This window comes from Chamaea fasciata, unplaced genomic scaffold (assembly GCF_029207755.1).
Source record: "Chamaea fasciata isolate MVZ Bird 193981 ecotype frontalis unplaced genomic scaffold, bChaFas1.0.hap1 SCAF_310, whole genome shotgun sequence".
Classification (NCBI taxonomy): Eukaryota; Metazoa; Chordata; class Aves; order Passeriformes; family Sylviidae; genus Chamaea; species Chamaea fasciata.
In genome coordinates this window covers 31,918-47,221 of record NW_027094395.1, presented here as the reverse complement: position 1 = coordinate 47,221, position 15,304 = coordinate 31,918, and the positions used below count along the sequence as shown (strand labels likewise).

The 15,304-nt window shown below is 61.0% G+C and overlaps 2 protein-coding genes across 3 annotated transcripts in view; one reads left to right on the top strand and one right to left on the bottom strand.

Moving 5' to 3' along the window:
* Positions 1-5: 5 nt before the first annotated feature.
* On the bottom strand, positions 6-7,464 carry RUVBL2 (RuvB like AAA ATPase 2). The gene is made up of 15 exons (XM_066208537.1): positions 7,382-7,464; positions 6,473-6,521; positions 5,840-5,895; positions 5,611-5,752; positions 4,816-4,945; positions 4,450-4,516; positions 4,232-4,338; positions 3,637-3,730; positions 3,423-3,546; positions 3,001-3,095; positions 2,268-2,386; positions 2,077-2,196; positions 1,414-1,543; positions 874-988; positions 6-123 (listed from the first exon to the last, which is right to left on the bottom strand). The coding sequence occupies exons 1-15, from the start codon at positions 7,391-7,393 to the stop codon at positions 98-100; spliced, it is 1,386 nt and encodes a 461-aa protein (XP_066064634.1). The 5' UTR covers positions 7,394-7,464; the 3' UTR covers positions 6-97.
* A 687-nt stretch (positions 7,465-8,151) lies between these two features.
* GYS1 (glycogen synthase 1) overlaps positions 8,152-15,304 on the top strand; it is a 31,402-nt gene continuing 24,249 nt past the window's right edge. Inside the window, exons 1-3 of one of the 2 annotated variants that reach the window (XM_066208534.1) lie at positions 8,152-8,214; positions 9,212-9,329; positions 11,273-11,454. In XM_066208534.1, coding sequence (XP_066064631.1) covers positions 9,212-9,329; positions 11,273-11,454 — 300 coding nt within the window. In that variant the 5' untranslated portion in view covers positions 8,152-8,214. The remainder of the gene's footprint in view (positions 8,215-9,211; positions 9,330-11,272; positions 11,455-15,304) is intronic. The other variant, XM_066208535.1, reaches the window with a different exon arrangement.

The following is a 15,304-nucleotide window of genomic DNA, read 5'->3' as shown; positions in this document are numbered from 1 at the left end:
TCGAGTTTTGGGAGATTTTTTGGCTCCAAATCAGATTTATTGTACAAAGGGGGGGAGGGGGAGGGGAGGGGTGAGTGGGGGAGGGGCGGTGGGGGGGTCACTGCGTTTCCATGGATTCGCCCTCTGTGGAGAGAAGGGGGGAGGGGCTGGGTCAGGGACCCCCCCCCAGTTTACCCCTTTGCCCTTATTTTTACATTTCTACCCGTTTTCCTCAATTTTTACCCGGTTTCAACAGCATTTTTGCCCCAATTCCTTCATTTTTTTCTCATTTTTTAGCATTTTAAATGTGATTTCCCCAATTTGCATCTAATTTTTTTCCACTTTCACCCCTTTGCCCCCAACTTAGACCCCGTTTTTTCCCTATTTACCCCATTTTCGGCCAATTCCTCCCCTTATTCCTCCCCTTCGTTTTGCATTCCGTTCTCCCTAATTTTTAACCCGTTCTTACTCAGCTTCCCCAGCGTTTGCCCCAATTCCTTATTTCCCATCTTATTTCTCCATAGTTTCCCCGATTTCCCCCCTTTTTACCTCATTTCTCACGCTTTGCCCCGTTTTTACCATTTTTTCCTCTACTTCTTCTGTTTTTGCAGCTTTTATCCTGCTTTTGCCCAATTCCAGCCATTTTTACCAATTTTTTTCCTGCTATTTTGCCCGATTCTCTCATTCCTCGTTTATTTCTTCTATTCTCGCTCCCTGTCCCCGAATTTTTCGGCCGCTCACCCCAATTTTGTGCGATTTTTACGCCTCCCTGCTCCCCCTCGGTTTTGCCCCACGTTCTCCCCTGCTGGTCCTGTGTTACCCATGGCGTTTTGGAGACTCCCAGCGTCCCCCCAGTGTCCCCCCGGTGTCCCCCCAGTGTCCCCAGGTGCTCACGGAGCTCGTTGAACAGAAAGGCCTCCTGGTACTCCCTCATGTACTGCGTGGAGCGCGACTCGTCCAGGAACAGGGAATAAACGCGTTTGATGTCCTCCACCCCGACCTCGGCGCCCTGGCAGGGCACAAACGTCAGGAGGGAGCACGAAATAATTCAATTGATTTCTCGCTCTTTCGCCTCCTCACCTTTCCCTCCATTTCCCCCTCACCTTTCCCACCCTTTCCCCCCCTCACCTTTCCCGCCCTTTCCCCCTCACCTTTCCCGCCCTTTCCCCTTCACCTTTCCCGCCCTTTCCCAAACCTCACGTGCGACCCCAAACTACCATCGACACCCCAAACCCACGCTGCCCTCCCCACGCCCACCCCGTGTCACCACAAACCTCCCCCGAGCTCCCCGAAGCTCCCTCAGCCCCTCCTGCCCAGCCCCCCCAGCGTTACCCCCTCTCCCCCAATTCGGGGGTCCCACCCCAGCTCCTCCCCGCGGATTTGGGAGCCCCCTCCCCAGCTTTCGGGGTCTCCTCGGGGCTTTGGGGCGCCCACCTTGCGTTTCCTGGCCACCAGGCTGGCGGCGGTGATGAGCTGCATGGCGTAGCGCAGCGACGTCTCCAGCCCGATGCGGGTCAGCACCGCGTACGCGTCCTCCGTCATCTCCACGTCCTCCTCCTCGCACCTGCGCCCCCGAAACCAGTCAGGGGGGACCCCAAAGTGGGCGAGGGATCCCCTAAAAAGGGGCAGGGGGGTCCCTAAAAGAGGCCTGGGGGCGGCCTGAGAAGGGTTTGGGGGTGTCTGAGGAGACCCTGAGGGAGTTAAAGGGCACCCCAAGGATAATCGGGGCACCTGGAGGGAGTTAGGGGCCACCCCAAGGAGCTTTGGGGGCTGACGGAGCTTTTGGGGTTATCCTGGAGTGTTGGGGGGCACCTGAAGATGGTTCTGGGGCACCCCAGGTGTGTTGAGGGCGACAGGCAGGTTCGAAGTCGAGGGCGTTTGGGGTGTCCAGGTGTGTTTCGGGGTTCACGCTGATTTTGGGAGGCGCCCAGGTGTATTTGGGGGTGTCAGAGCTGCTTTTTGGGGGTCCCCACCCCATACTGAGGATCTCCTGGGTCTCCTCCCCGTACAGGGCCGGTTTTTGGGGTGCCCAGGTGCGTCAGGGCGTGGTTTGGGCCGCCTCAAGGAGGACTGAGGAGCATTTCGGGGCCGTCCCACCGGATTTTGAGGATCTGCCGGGTCTCCTTGTCGCCGTACGGGGCCGTGGCGATGATCAGCAGCCGGTCCAGCAGATCCAACGGGAGCCCGTGGGGGCTGCGGTGGGCAGTGCCCCGGATCCTGAGGGACAGGTGAGCTTCGGGGGGTGCCCAGGTGAGGTTTGGGGGAGGTGCCCAGGTGCGCTCAGGTACCTGGTGATGCCGCGGTTGGTGGCCATGATCAGCACCGGGGCCATGTCGCTCTCCAGGGCCCGGTTGAGGAACGAGAAGCTCTCGATGTCCAACATGTGAACCTCGTCGATGAACAACACCTGGGGGGGGTTTTGGGGGGCTCTTGGTGACCCCCAAGGGAGCTTTGGGGGTTCCCAGGGGGTTTTGGGGGCTCCTGGTGCAGCTCATTTGTCACCTGGTTCCCCCGCGAGGCGGATTTTGGGGGGTCCCTGAAGGGGTCTCGGTGGGGCCAGCGGAGGTTTGGGGGACCCTGGGAGCGTTTGAAGGGTCTCAGGGAGGTTTGGGGGTCCCAGGGGAGATTCTGGGGGGAGTGGAGTGGGTTTTGGAGATCCCTGAGGGGGTTTGAAGGATTCCTGAGGGACTTTTGGGACATTCTGGTGCAGCTAATTAGCCCCGTTTATCACCCGGTTCCTGGGAAAGGTGGGCTTCGGGTGGCTCCAGAGAAGCTTTCCGTTGCTCTGGTGGGAATTTTGAGGGTTTGGGGAGCTCATGGAAGTTCCCAAAGGAATTTTGGGATCCCTGTGGGAGTTTGGGGAGAAATCCTAGAAGAGTTTGGAGATCCCTGACGGGATTTTGGCAGTCCTAGGGGGGTTTCGGGGGTCCCTGACAGGTTTTTCAGAGTCCCCAGAGGGGTTTTCGGGGTCCCAGCGGGAATCTGGGGTCTCCAGGGGCGTTTTGGGGGGTCAGGGCTCACCCCAGGGATGACCTCGGCCTTGCCCTCCTCACGCCACTCGGCCACTTTGGCGTTGATCTGCTCGCGCACCTCCGGCTTGATCTCACCTGTGTCACCTGCGTTGGGGGTTTGGGGGGGTCAGGGGCTGCCTGGGGGGTCTGGGGAGGGATTTTGGGGGGGGTTATGGGGTGTTGAGGGCATTTTGGGGGGAGTTACGGGGAGGGTCGGGGTGGTTCGCTGGGATTAGGAGCAATTTTGGGATCTCAGGAGCAGTTTGGGGGTTTGATGATATCCCAGAAAACAGCAACGGAGCCCTGGGGCGGGTAAAATTTAGGGTTCCCAGGGGGGTTTGGGGGTACCCGGAAAGAGGGCAAGGAAGCCCTGGGCTGGCTGAGGGGCAGTTCGGGGGGGTTTTGGGGTCACTTTTGGGGTCCGGGGGGTACCCGAGAACAGGGCGAGGAATCCCTGGGTGCGGGAGTTGATGACGTCGATCTCGTGCAGCGACACGGTGTGAACGACCTCGCGCCGCTTCTGCAGCTCCCCGTCGGGGCACTGCACGAATTTCGTCTGGGGGACGGGGGTGGAGGGGAGAATTCAGGGGGTCAGGGCCACCCCAAAACCAGCCCTGCGCCCCTCAGAGACCCCCGAACCCCTCACCTGTGCCCCCATGGCGTCGTAGTCCCGTGCCCGGGTGAAGGAGCGCCCCAGCTTCGAGATCTTCCCCGTGGCCTTGTCGATGGTGATGACGTCACTGGGGATGGAAACGCGGCATTTTGGTGGTTTCTCCCCTCACCTTTCCCACCATCTTCCCCCCTCACCTTTCCCGCCCTTTTCCCCCCTCACATTTCCCCCCCTTTCCCCCCCACGCCCCTTTTGGGATTCTCATCCTGATTTCATCCCTCTACCCCCAATTTCAGAGTGTCCTTCCCAATTTTTGTGTCCCACTCCCCACGCCTCCTTCCCTGCTCTGCCCCTCCATCATCTCCCCTACAATCCTGGGGTGTCCTCCATGCCTGGGGAGATCCCACCCAAATCCTGGGGACCCCACAATTTCAGGGTCCTCCACCCCAGTTTTGGGGTCCCCCCACTCACCCCACTGGCACCTTCTCCCTCATCTCTTTCCCCCCAGCTCTTAAATCATCTCCCGCCCCAAATCCAGTTTCCACCTCCCCAAATTGCCGAGCCCCCTCCCCACTTTTGGGGCGTCCCTGTCAGTTTTGGGGTCTCCCCAATTTGGGGGACCCCCACTCACCCTGCCTGCACCTTCTCCTTGCTCAGGGCCTCGATCATCTTCGCCCCCAAATCATAAATGGTCTCCATCTCCGTCGTTTTCAGCGTCAGCTTCCCCACCTTCGTCCCCTGCGAGGAAGAGGAAGGTTTGGGGAGGCCCCCGCCACGATTCTGGGGGATTTGGGGGTGGCCCCAGGAGATTTTGGGGCCACAAAGAAGGTTTTGGGGGTCCCCCCTCACCGTGCCAGTGGCCGGGCGGTCGATCTGGATCTCCACCACCTCCCCCTCGATGATCTCCGTCTCTTCCCTGAGAAATAAAAAAAAAAGGAGGGAAAACATTCCAGAAATGAGGGGGAAACCTACAAATATTTGTGAGGGAACCCCAAAATCTGCGTGGGGGACCCGCAAAACTTGAAACATTTAAAATTCGAGGGGAAACCTCGAGATTTAACAAGAGCGCTCTAAAACCCTGGGGGAAAGCGAAACGAGCTCAAAGGAGACGCGAAAATAAGGAACGGGGGTCGCAAAACGGGGCGTGGGGACCCCAAAAACTGACGTGGGAGCCCCCAAAACGGGGAGAGACCCCCCCGGAAATGAGCGCCGTACTTGATGCGGACGCCGATGGAGCGGCGGAAGGCCTGGGTCAGCGCCTCGGTGCGCGACATCTCCAGGGAGAAGATCTCGCTGCCGGCGATGGCCGTGAACGGCGTGTCGGGGCCCAGCGCCTGCGCCATCCCTGCGGGGGAAAGGGGGCTGGGGGGTCAGGGGGGAGGTTGGGGGGAGTTTGGGGGGGTTTAGGGTGGGTTTGGGGGGGTCTAGGAGGGATTTTGGGGGGTTGGAGGGGGCAGGGGTGAGCTCAAGAGGGATTTGGGGGTGCTGGGAGATTGGAAGAGTCAGGGCGAGTTTGAGAGGGGTTCAGGGTGGGCTTGGGGGGTCAGGGGTGAGTTTGGGGGGGATTTAGGGTGGGCTTTGGGATGTTTTTGGGTGGGATTTGGGGATGTTTTTGGGTGGGCTTTGGGGATGTTTTTGGGTGGGCTTTGGGGATGTTTTTGGGTGGGCTTTGGGGATGTTTTGGGTGGGATTTGGGGATGTTTTGGGTGGGATTTGGGGATGTTTTTGGGTGGGATTTGTGGATGTTTTTGGGTGGGATTTCGGGGCTTTTGGGGTGGGATTTGGGGATGTTTTTGGGTGGGATTTGGGGATGTTTTTGGGTGGGATTTGGGATGTTTTTGGGTGGGCTTTGGGGATGTTTTTGGGTGGGCTTTGGGCACGTTTTTGGGTGCGCTTTGGGGATGTTTTTGGGTGGGCTCTGGGGATGTTTTTGGGCGGGCTCTGGGGATGTTTTTGGGTGGGATTTGGGGTTTTTTGGGTGGGATTTGGGGGGTTTTGGGGCTCACACACCCATGGCAATGGCCGTTTTCCCCGTCCCGGGCTGCCCGGCGATGAGCACGGCGCGTCCGGCGATCTTCCCCTCCTTGATCATCTCCAGGATGACGCCGGCGGCGCGGCGGGCGGACAGCTGCCCCACCATACCCTGGGACACCTGGGGGGGCACCCACAGGAGGTGAACCCCCAAATTCCGGGGCTGCAGACCCCCCTCAGGGGACACAAACCCCCCCAGGCCTCGTACCTGTCGCGGTTCCAGGGCGTCGTCCAGGCCCAGCCCGCGGATGTGGGAGTGGGCGCCTGGGAAAAGGATTTTTGGGGGGCTCACAAGGGGTCCCCCCCAATTTGGAGACCCCCCCTCCCTCAATCAGCCCTGAAAGTTGGGAGTGATCCCCCAAATTCCTGATTTTAGAGAGAATTCAATTCCTTCAACGTGAAAAAGGGGGTCTGGAAATGGAGGTTAAAAAGGGTTCTCTCGTTTTGGGGGTGACCACAAAAGCGAGGTGGGACCCCCAAAAGTGAGGTGGGACCCCCCAAAGTGAGGTGAGAACCCCCAAAAGTGATGTGGGACCCCCCAAAAGTGATGTGGGAACCCCCAAAGTGAGGTGGGACCCCCCAAAAATGAGATTGAACCCCCAGAAGTGGGGTGGGACCCCCAAAAGTGAGATGGGACCCCCAAAAGTGGGGTGGGGGTCACCCAAAGCCAGCCCCACACACAAATGTGGGATTCGGGGTTTAGGAATGGAGACTTGGGGCACTTCAGGGCTCTCCCTCCCATCTAAAGCCCCCCCAAAAATGGGACTGAAGCCCCCCAAAACGGTCCCCAGAAGAGGGGGGGAACACCCCAAAACCCGGGGGGGAGGGGGTCGCGTCTCACCGATCCGCTCGATGCGGGTGACGTCCCGAACCTCCGGAACTTTGGGGGTCTGGGAGGGAATTTGGGGAGGTTTTGGGGTCACCCCCGGGGGTTCCTCCTTAATTCCACCTCTCAGCTCAGCACCCCCAGGTTCTCAGGGACCCTCAGGACCCCCCCAAACCCCTCGGGACCCCCCAAACCCCTCTCCGAACCCAATCCCCTCAGGACTTCTCCATTCCGCCCATTTCTGCTCCAGATCTTCCTCAGGGACACCCCCAGAACCTTCACCCCCCTCAGGGACCCCCCAAACCACTTCAAGGACCACCCCCAGCACTTCAGGACTCCCCTTTCCCCTTTATTCTCCCCCTGATCCCCCCAGAGACCCCTCAGGACTCCCCGGTCCCCTCAGACCCCTCACAAACCCACTGAGGACCCCTCGATCCCCTCAGACCCCTCACAAACCCACTCAGGACCCCTCGATCCCCTCAGACCCTTCACAAACCCACTCAGGACCCCTCGATCCCCTCAGACCCTTCACAAACCCACTCAGGACCCCTCGATCCCCTCAGACCCCTCACAAACCCACTCAGGACCCCTCGATCCCCTCACAAACCCACTGAGGACCCCTCGATCCCCTCAGATCCCTCACAAACCCACTCAGGACCCCTCGATCCCCTCAGACCCTTCACAAACCCACTGAGGACCCCTCGATCCCCTCAGACCCCTCACAAACCCACTCAGGACCCCTCGATCCCCTCAGACCCCTCACAAACCCACTCAGGACCCCTCGATCCCCTCAGATCCCTCACAAACCCACTCAGGACCCCTCGATCCCCTCACAAACCCACTCAGGACCCCTCGATCCCCTCACAAACCCACTCAGGACCCCTCGATCCCCTCAGAAACCCCCCCCCCGTTCCCTTCCCCCACCGCCGTTGCCATGGCGCCGCCGCTTCGCTCCCGCGCTGCCCTCGCGCTCGGCCGGCCGGAAGTGACGTGAGGGGGCGGAAAGGGGGGGGCGAAGGCGGCAGCGGCCGCTCTGGCCGCGCCTCTCGATGGTTCTCGGTCCTCCAGCACCTCCCGGGGGGCCCCTTGTGGGGGGGGGGGCGGCCCCAAAACCGGCCCCAGAACCCCAAAACCGGCCCCAGAAGCTGCCGCTTAACCTGCCCCATAGATACCCCACACCAGGTCCGTCTATTCTGCCCCACAACCTGCCCCAGAACCAGCCCCACAAGCAACCGCCCAGCCCCAGTCGGCCCCACAGACACCTCACAGCCCCATGAGCTGCCTCAGAGATACCCCATAACCTGCCCCATAACTTGCCCCACAAGTCCATAGCCAGCCCCATAGACACCCCATAACCTGCCCCATAACCCCAACCAGCCCCACAACTGCCCCAAGGACACCGCACGACCCCGTAACCGCCTCCATAACCCCAGCCTGCCCCACAGGCAGCCCCATAACCCGTCCCACCGCTGCCCCACACCCAGCCCCATACCCAGCCCCCCCCAGCCCCTCCATCCCCTCCCCCCCACAGACACTCGCTGGCACCCCCCGCGTTGCCCCTTTAAGGCGCCGTTGCCCCTTTAAGGCGCTCCCCCCGCCGCCCCCCGCGTGCCGCCCCTCCCGCCCGACCCCCCTCTCCCCCCCGCCTCCACCAATCAGCGCCGGGGGCGTGGCCGCGGCGGGGGGACGGGGGCGTGGCTTGGGCCGACGGGGGGCGGGAGGGGTCAGTCCGCGATCAGCTGCGGGAGCGCGGGGAGGTGAGGGCGGGGGGGGGGGGGCGGCCAAAGGGGAACCCCCGGAGACCCCCCGGAGCGAGGGACCCCCCCGCGGGGAGGGGCCCCCTCCTGGGGGAGGGTCCCATGGGGGTGGGGGAGTCCCCCGGGGGGGTCCTCGTGGTCCTGGAGAAGTTTGTAGCGCTGGGGGGGGCTCCCTTGGGGGGGCTCCCGTGCGCTGGGGGGGCCCTCAGGGGGGTCTCAGAGCTCTGGGGGGGGGGTCCGGGGGGTCTCGGGGGGGTCTGGACAGAGGGGTGGGGGCACCCATGGGTGGGGGGTGTCCCAAACCGAGTGATTGGGGGGGGGGCTGAGATGGGAAGGGAGACTGGGAGGGGCTGCGGGGGGGGTCCCATGGGTGGGGGGGGTTTGGGGGGGGTCTGTGGGGTCATGGGGGGGGGTCCCATGGGTGGGGGGGGTTTGGGGGGGGGTCTGTGGGGTCATGGGGGGGGGTCCCATGGGTGCGGGGGGGTCCCATGAGACTGGGGGGGGGGGGGTCCTGGTGGTATTTGGGAGGGGTCGTGGGGTCCCATGGGTGAGGGGGGGGTCCTAGGGGGGGTCCTCGTGGTGCTGGGGGGGGGAATTCTGGGGGGCTCCCATGGGTGGAGGGGGGTGGTCTCCGGTGTTGGGGACCCCCCCTCCATTTCCTTTCCAACCCCAATTTTGGGGCGGCCCCGAGTTTTGGAGACCCCCCCCCCCCCTTCATTTTTGGGGTCCCGTCTCCCCCCCGTGACCCCCCCACCCCATCTTTCACTTCCCCTTCGTGTCCCTCCCCCCAATTTTGGGGGTCTCCCCCATGACCCCCCACCCCCCAATTTTGGGAGTTTTCCCATGAATTTTCAAGTGTGACCATGTCAGGGGGGGTGGGATTCTCCTGATTTTTGGGGGTCTCATCCCTCCCCACCCCCCACCCACATTTTGGGGGTGCCGTGACCTCTCGGTGACCCCGCCCCCCCCCCCCCTCCCAAATTTTGGGGTCCCGCAGATGCCGCTGGCCCGCAGTGTGTCCGTGAGTTCCCTGCCGGGCCTGGAGGACTGGGGGGGTCCCGGCGCCCCCGACAACGTCGTGCTCTTCGAGGTGGCCTGGGAGGTGGCCAACAAAGGTGAGACCCCCCCCCCCAAAAAAATGCCTCTGGGACCCCCAAAATGTCTCTGGGAGCCCCAAAAATGACTTTGGGACCCCAAAAATGTCTCTGGGACCCCCAAAATCCCTGAGAGACCCCCCCAAAATGTCTCTGGGACCCCAAAAAAATGCCTCGAGGGCACCCAAAAACGCCTCAGAGACCCCCAAAAAATGCCTCTGGGACCCCCCAAAATCTTTTTGGGACCCCCAAAATCCTTCTGGGACCCCCCCAAATCTATCTGGGACCCCCACAAATCTTTCTTGGACCCCCCAGAATCCTTCTGGGACCCCCCTAAATCTTTCTGGGACCCCCCAAAATCCTTCTGGGACCCCCCCAAATCTTTCTGGGACCCCCCCAAATCCTTCTGGGATCCCCCAAAATCCTTCTGGGACCCCCCAAATCTTTCTGGGACCCCCCCAAATCCTTCTGGGATCTCCCAAAATCCTTCTGGGATCCCCCAAAATTCTTCTGGGACCCCCCAAAATCCTTCTGGGACTCCCAAAATCTTTGTGGGACCCCCCAAAATCCTTCTGGGAACCCCCAAAATCCTTGTGGGACTCCCAAAATCTTTGTGGGACCCCCCAAAATTCTTCTGGGACCCCCAAAATCCTTCTGGGATCCCCCAAAATTCTTCTGGGACCCCCAAAATCCTTGTGGGACCCCCCCAAATCCTTCTGGGACCCCCCAAAATCCTTCTGCGGCGCACAAAAATGCCTTCAGCGACCCCCCAACAATGCCTTTGGGACCCCCAGAAACCCCCCGGGACCCCCCAAAAACCCCCCGGGACCCCCCAACCCCCCCAGTGAAGGTGTGTGTGTGGGGGGGGGGGTGTCCTGGGCCATCCCATGATGCTTTGCGGAGGGAGAGGTGGGATTTTTGGGGATTTCGGGCGGGGCCGCGCTCCATCGGGGGGGGGGGTGGTTAACGGCGGCCGCGGTGCATTGTGGGAAACTCCCCGGAGCATCCTCCCCTCCCCGCCGCGCGGTGCGTTGTGGGACGGATCCCTGCCGCGGTGCATCCTGGGATATACCGAGGTCTTTGGGGAGGGTGGGGGGGGTGGGTTCAGCGCTGCCCCGCGGGGCATTGTGGGAAACTCCGCCGGCCATGGGGCATTATGGGATGGAGGGGTTTTGGAGGGTCCTGGACGGTTTTGGGGGGGTCCTAGAGGGGTTTGGGGGGGTTCTGGAGGAGTTTGGGGGGGTCCTGGAGGGGTTTGGGGGGGTTTTGGAGGGGTTTGGGGGGGTCCTGGAGGGGTTTGGGGGGGTTTTGGAGGGGTTTGGGGGGGTCCTGGAGGAGTTTGGGGGGTCCTGGAGGGGTTTTGGGGGGTCCTGGAGGGGTTTTGGGGGGGTCTCAGGTTTGTCTGAGGGATCCTGGAGGGGTTTTGGGGGGTCCTGGAGGTGTTTGGGGGGTCCTGGAGGAGTTTTGGGGGGTCCTGGAGGGGTTTTGGGGGCTCTCAGGTGCCTCTGAGGGGTCCTGGAGGGGTTTGGGAGGTCCTGGAGGGGTTTTGGGGGGTCCTGGAGGAGTTTTGGGAGGTCTCAGGTGTGTCTGAGGGGTCCTGGAGGGGTTTTGGGGGGTCCTGGAGGAGTTTTGGGAGGTCTCAGGTGTGTCTGAGGAGTCCTGGAGGAGTTTTGGGGGGTCCTGGGGAGGTTTTGGGGGGTCTCAGGCATGTCTGAGGAGCTCAGGACGGGTTTTGGGGGGTCCTGGAGGGATTTTTGGGGGCTCTCAGGTGTGTCTGAGGGGTCCTGGATGGGTTTTGGGGGGTCCCAGGTGTGTCTGAGGGGTTTTGGGGGGGTCCTGGAGGGGAGGGTCTGAGGGCTCCCGGGTGTCCTAGAGATATTTTTGGGGGTTCAGGTGGTTCCCAGGTATGCAGGGAGGATTCGGGGCGCCCCCCTGAGCCCCTTTTCGCCCCCCCGCCCCAAAAGTGGGGGGGATCTACACGGTGCTGCAGACCAAGGCGCGGGTGACGGCCGACGAGTGGGGCGAGAGCTACGTGCTGGTGGGGCCCTACGTGGAGAGCAGCGTCAGGACACAGGTGGAGCTGCTGGAGCCGCCCCAGCCCGCCCTGCGCCGCACCCTGGCCGCCATGAACGCCCAGGGGTGCAAGGTGGGCACCTGGGGGGGGGTTATGGGGTCAGGGAGGGGGTTATGGGGTCAGGGAGGGGGTTATGGGGTCACCGACGGAGTTATGGGGTCAGGGAGGGGGTTATGGGGTCAGGGAGGGGGTTATGGGGTCAGGGAGGGGGTTATGGGGTCAGGGAGGGGGTTATGGGGTCAGGGAGGGGGTTATGGGGTCAGGGAGGGGGTTATGGGGTCGGGGGTGTCAAGGGTTGTGAGGCACCTGTAAAGTCGTGAACGCCCAGGGGTGCAAGGTGGGCACCTGGGGGGCACCTGGGGGGGGGTTATGGGGTCAGGGAGGGGGTTATGGGGTCAGGGAGGGAGTTATGGGGTCAGGGAGGGAGTTATGGGGTCGGGGAGGGGGTTATGGGGTCGGGGAGGGAGTTATGGGGTCAGGGGAGGGAGTTATGGGGTCGGGGAGGGAGTTATGGGGTCAGGGAGGGAGTTATGGGGTCAGGGAGGGGATTATGGGGTCAGGGAGGGAGTTATGGGGTCAGGGAGGGGGTTATGGGGTCAGGGAGGGGGTTATGGGGTCAGGGAGGGAGTTATGGGGTCGGGGAGGGAGTTATGGGGTCAGGGAGGGAGTTATGGGGTCAGGGAGGGGATTATGGGGTCAGGGAGGGAGTTATGGGGTCAGGGAGGGAGTTATGGGGTCGGGGAGGGGGTTATGGGGTCGGGGAGGTGGTTATGGGGTCGGGGAGGGGGTTATGGGGTCACCGACGGAGTTATGGGGTCACCGACGGAGTTATGGGGTCGGGGAGGGGGTTATGGGGTCGGGGGTGTCAAGGGTTGTGAGGCACCTGTAAAGTCGTGAACGCCCAGGGGTGCAAGGTGGGCACCTGGGGGGCACCTGGGGGGGGGTTATGGGGTCAGGGAGGGAGTTATGGGGTCGGGAAGGGAGTTATGGGGTCGGGGAGGGAGTTATGGGGTCAGGGAGGGGGTTATGGGGTCGGGGAGGGGGTTATGGGGTCAGGGAGGGGGTTATGGGGTCAGGGAGGGGGTTATGGGGTCAGGGAGGGGGTTATGGGGTCGGGGAGGGAGTTATGGGGTCAGGGAGGGGGTTATGGGGTCGGGGAGGGGGTTATGGGGTCGGGGAGGGAGTTATGGGGTCGGGGAGGGGGTTATGGGGTCGGGGAGGGAGTTATGGGGTCGGGGAGGGAGTTATGGGGTCAGGGAGGGGGTTATGGGGTCAGGGAGGGAGTTATGGGGTCAGGGAGGGGGTTATGGGGTCGGGGAGGGAGTTATGGGGTCAGGGAGGGGGTTATGGGGTCATCGACGGAGTTATGGGGTCAGGGAGGGAGTTATGGGGTCAGGGAGGGGATTATGGGGTCAGGGAGGGAGTTATGGGGTCAGGGAGGGAGTTATGGGGTCGGGGAGGGAGTTATGGGGTCGGGGAGGGAGTTATGGGGTCAGGGAGGGAGTTATGGGGTCGGGGAGGGAGTTATGGGGTCAGGGAGGGAGTTATGGGGTCAGGGAGGGGGTTATGGGGTCGGGGAGGGAGTTATGGGGTCAGGGAGGGAGTTATGGGGTCAGGGAGGGGGTTATGGGGTCATCGACGGAGTTATGGGGTCAGGGAGGGAGTTATGGGGTCAGGGAGGGGGTTATGGGGTCGGGGAGGGGGTTATGGGGTCGGGGAGGGAGTTATGGGGTCAGGGAGGGAGTTATGGGGTCAGGGAGGGGGTTATGGGGTCGGGGAGGGAGTTATGGGGTCGGGGAGGGGGTTATGGGGTCGGGGAGGGGGTTATGGGGTCAGGGAGGGGGTTATGGGGTCAGGGAGGGGGTTATGGGGTCAGGGAGGGAGTTATGGGGTCGGGGAGGGGGTTATGGGGTCGGGGAGGGGGTTATGGGGTCAGGGAGGGGGTTATGGGGTCGGGGAGGGAGTTATGGGGTCGGGGAGGGAGTTATGGGGTCAGGGAGGGGGCATTTGGGGACATTGGGCTGTCCCCAATGAGGATTTGGGGACATTGGGGTGTCCCCGGAGGCTCATTTGGGGTCATTTGGGGGATTTGGGGACATCGGGGCGTCCCCGGGGGGTCATTTGGGGGATTTGGGGTCGTCGGGGTGTCCCCGGGGGGTCATTTGGGGTCATTTGGGGGATTTGGGGACGTCGGGGTGTTCCCAGGGGGGTCATTTGGGGTCATTTGGGGGATTTGGGGACATGGACGTGTCCCCAAGGGGGGGGTTGGGTGTCCCCAGACCTTCGGGCGCCCCTCCCCTCCCCCCCCGGGTCACGTGGGGTCTATTTTTAGCCCCCCCCCCGCCGCCCCTCCCCCCCAGCAAAGGTCAGGGCCGCCCCTCCCCCTCCCAAAAAGGGGGCGGGGCCCCGCCAGGGGGGGCCGGTCTGGCTTTGGGGCCGTTTGGGGTCATTCCGTCCGTTTTGGGGTCAATTATCCCGTTTTGGGGTCAATTATCCCGATTTTGGGGTCAATTATCCCGTTTTGGGGTCAATTATCCCGGTTTTGGGGTCAATTATCCCGGTTTCAGGGTCAATCATCCCGTTTTTGGGGTCAATTATCCCGTTTTGGGGGTCAATTATCCCGGTTTTGGGGTCAATTATCCCGTTTTGGGGTCAATCATCCCGGTTTTGGGGTCAATTATCCCGGTTTTGGGGTCAATTATCCCAGTTTTGGGGTCAATTATCCCGTTTTGGGGTCAATTATCCCGGTTTTGGGGTCAATTATCCCGTTTTGGGGTCAATTATCCCATTTTGGGGTCAATTGTCCCGATTTTGGGGTCAATTATCCCAGTTTTGGGGTCAATTATCCCGTTTTGGGGTCAATTATCCCGGTTTTGGGGTCAATTATCCCATTTTGGGGTCAATTATCCCGTTTTGGGGTCAATTATCCCGATTTTGGCGTCAATTATCCCGTTTTGGGGTCAATTATCCCGGTTTTGGGGTCAATTATCCCGTTTTTGGGGTCAATTATCCCATTTTTGGGGTCAATTATCCCAATTTTGGGGGTCAATTATCCCGTTTTGGGGTCAATTATCCCGGTTTTGGGGTCAATTATCCCGTTTTGGGGTCAATTATCCCATTTTTGGGGTCAATTATCCCAATTTTGGGGGTCAATTATCCCGTTTTGGGGTCAATTATCCCGGTTTCGGGGTCAATCATCCCGTTTTTGGGGTCAATTATCCCAATTTTGGGGGTCAATTATCCCGTTTTGGGGTCAATTATCCCGGTTTTGGGGTCAATTATCCCGTTTTGGGGTCAATTATCCCAATTTTGGGGGTCAATTATCCCGGTTTTGGGGTCAATCATCCCGTTTTTGGGGTCAATTATCCCGTTTTGGGGTCAATTATCCCGGTTTTGAGGGTCAATTATCCCGGTTTTTGGGGTCAATTATCCTGTTTTGGGGTCAATTATCCCGGTTTTGGGGTCAATCATCCCGTTTTTGGGGTCAATTATCCCGTTTTGGGGTCAATTATCCCGGTTTTTGGGGTCAATTATCCTGTTTTGGGGTCAATTATCCTGTTTTGGGGTCAATTATCCCGGTTTTGGGGTCAATTACCCCATTTTTGGGCTCGTTCCATCCGTTTTTGGGGTCAATTATCCCATTTTTGGGCTCGTTCCGTCCGTTTTTGGGGTCAATTATCCCATTTTTGGGGACAATCATCCCGGTTTTGGGGTCAATTATCCCATTTTTGGGGACGTTCATCCCGTTTTTGGAGTCGTTCCGTCCGTTTCTGGGGTCAATTATCCCGTTTTGGGGTCAATTATCCCGTTTTTGGGGTCAATTATCCCGTTTTGGGGGGTTTATTTCAGTTACGGGGTCGTTGGCGCCGGTTTTAGGGCGGTTAACCGGGTTTCTAAGGTCGTTGATTCCGTTTTTAGGGTC

Bases quoted from the DNA above. Each gene is read 5' to 3' on its own strand.
- RUVBL2 (XM_066208537.1), bottom strand. The intron at 5,753-5,839 runs GTACGAGGCCTG...GTGCCCCCCCAG, and splicing joins ACGCCCTGGAACCGCGACAG to GTGTCCCAGGGTATGGTGGG. The intron at 3,096-3,422 runs GTACCCCCCGGA...CCCCCAACGCAG, and splicing joins ATTCCTCGCCCTGTTCTCGG to GTGACACAGGTGAGATCAAG.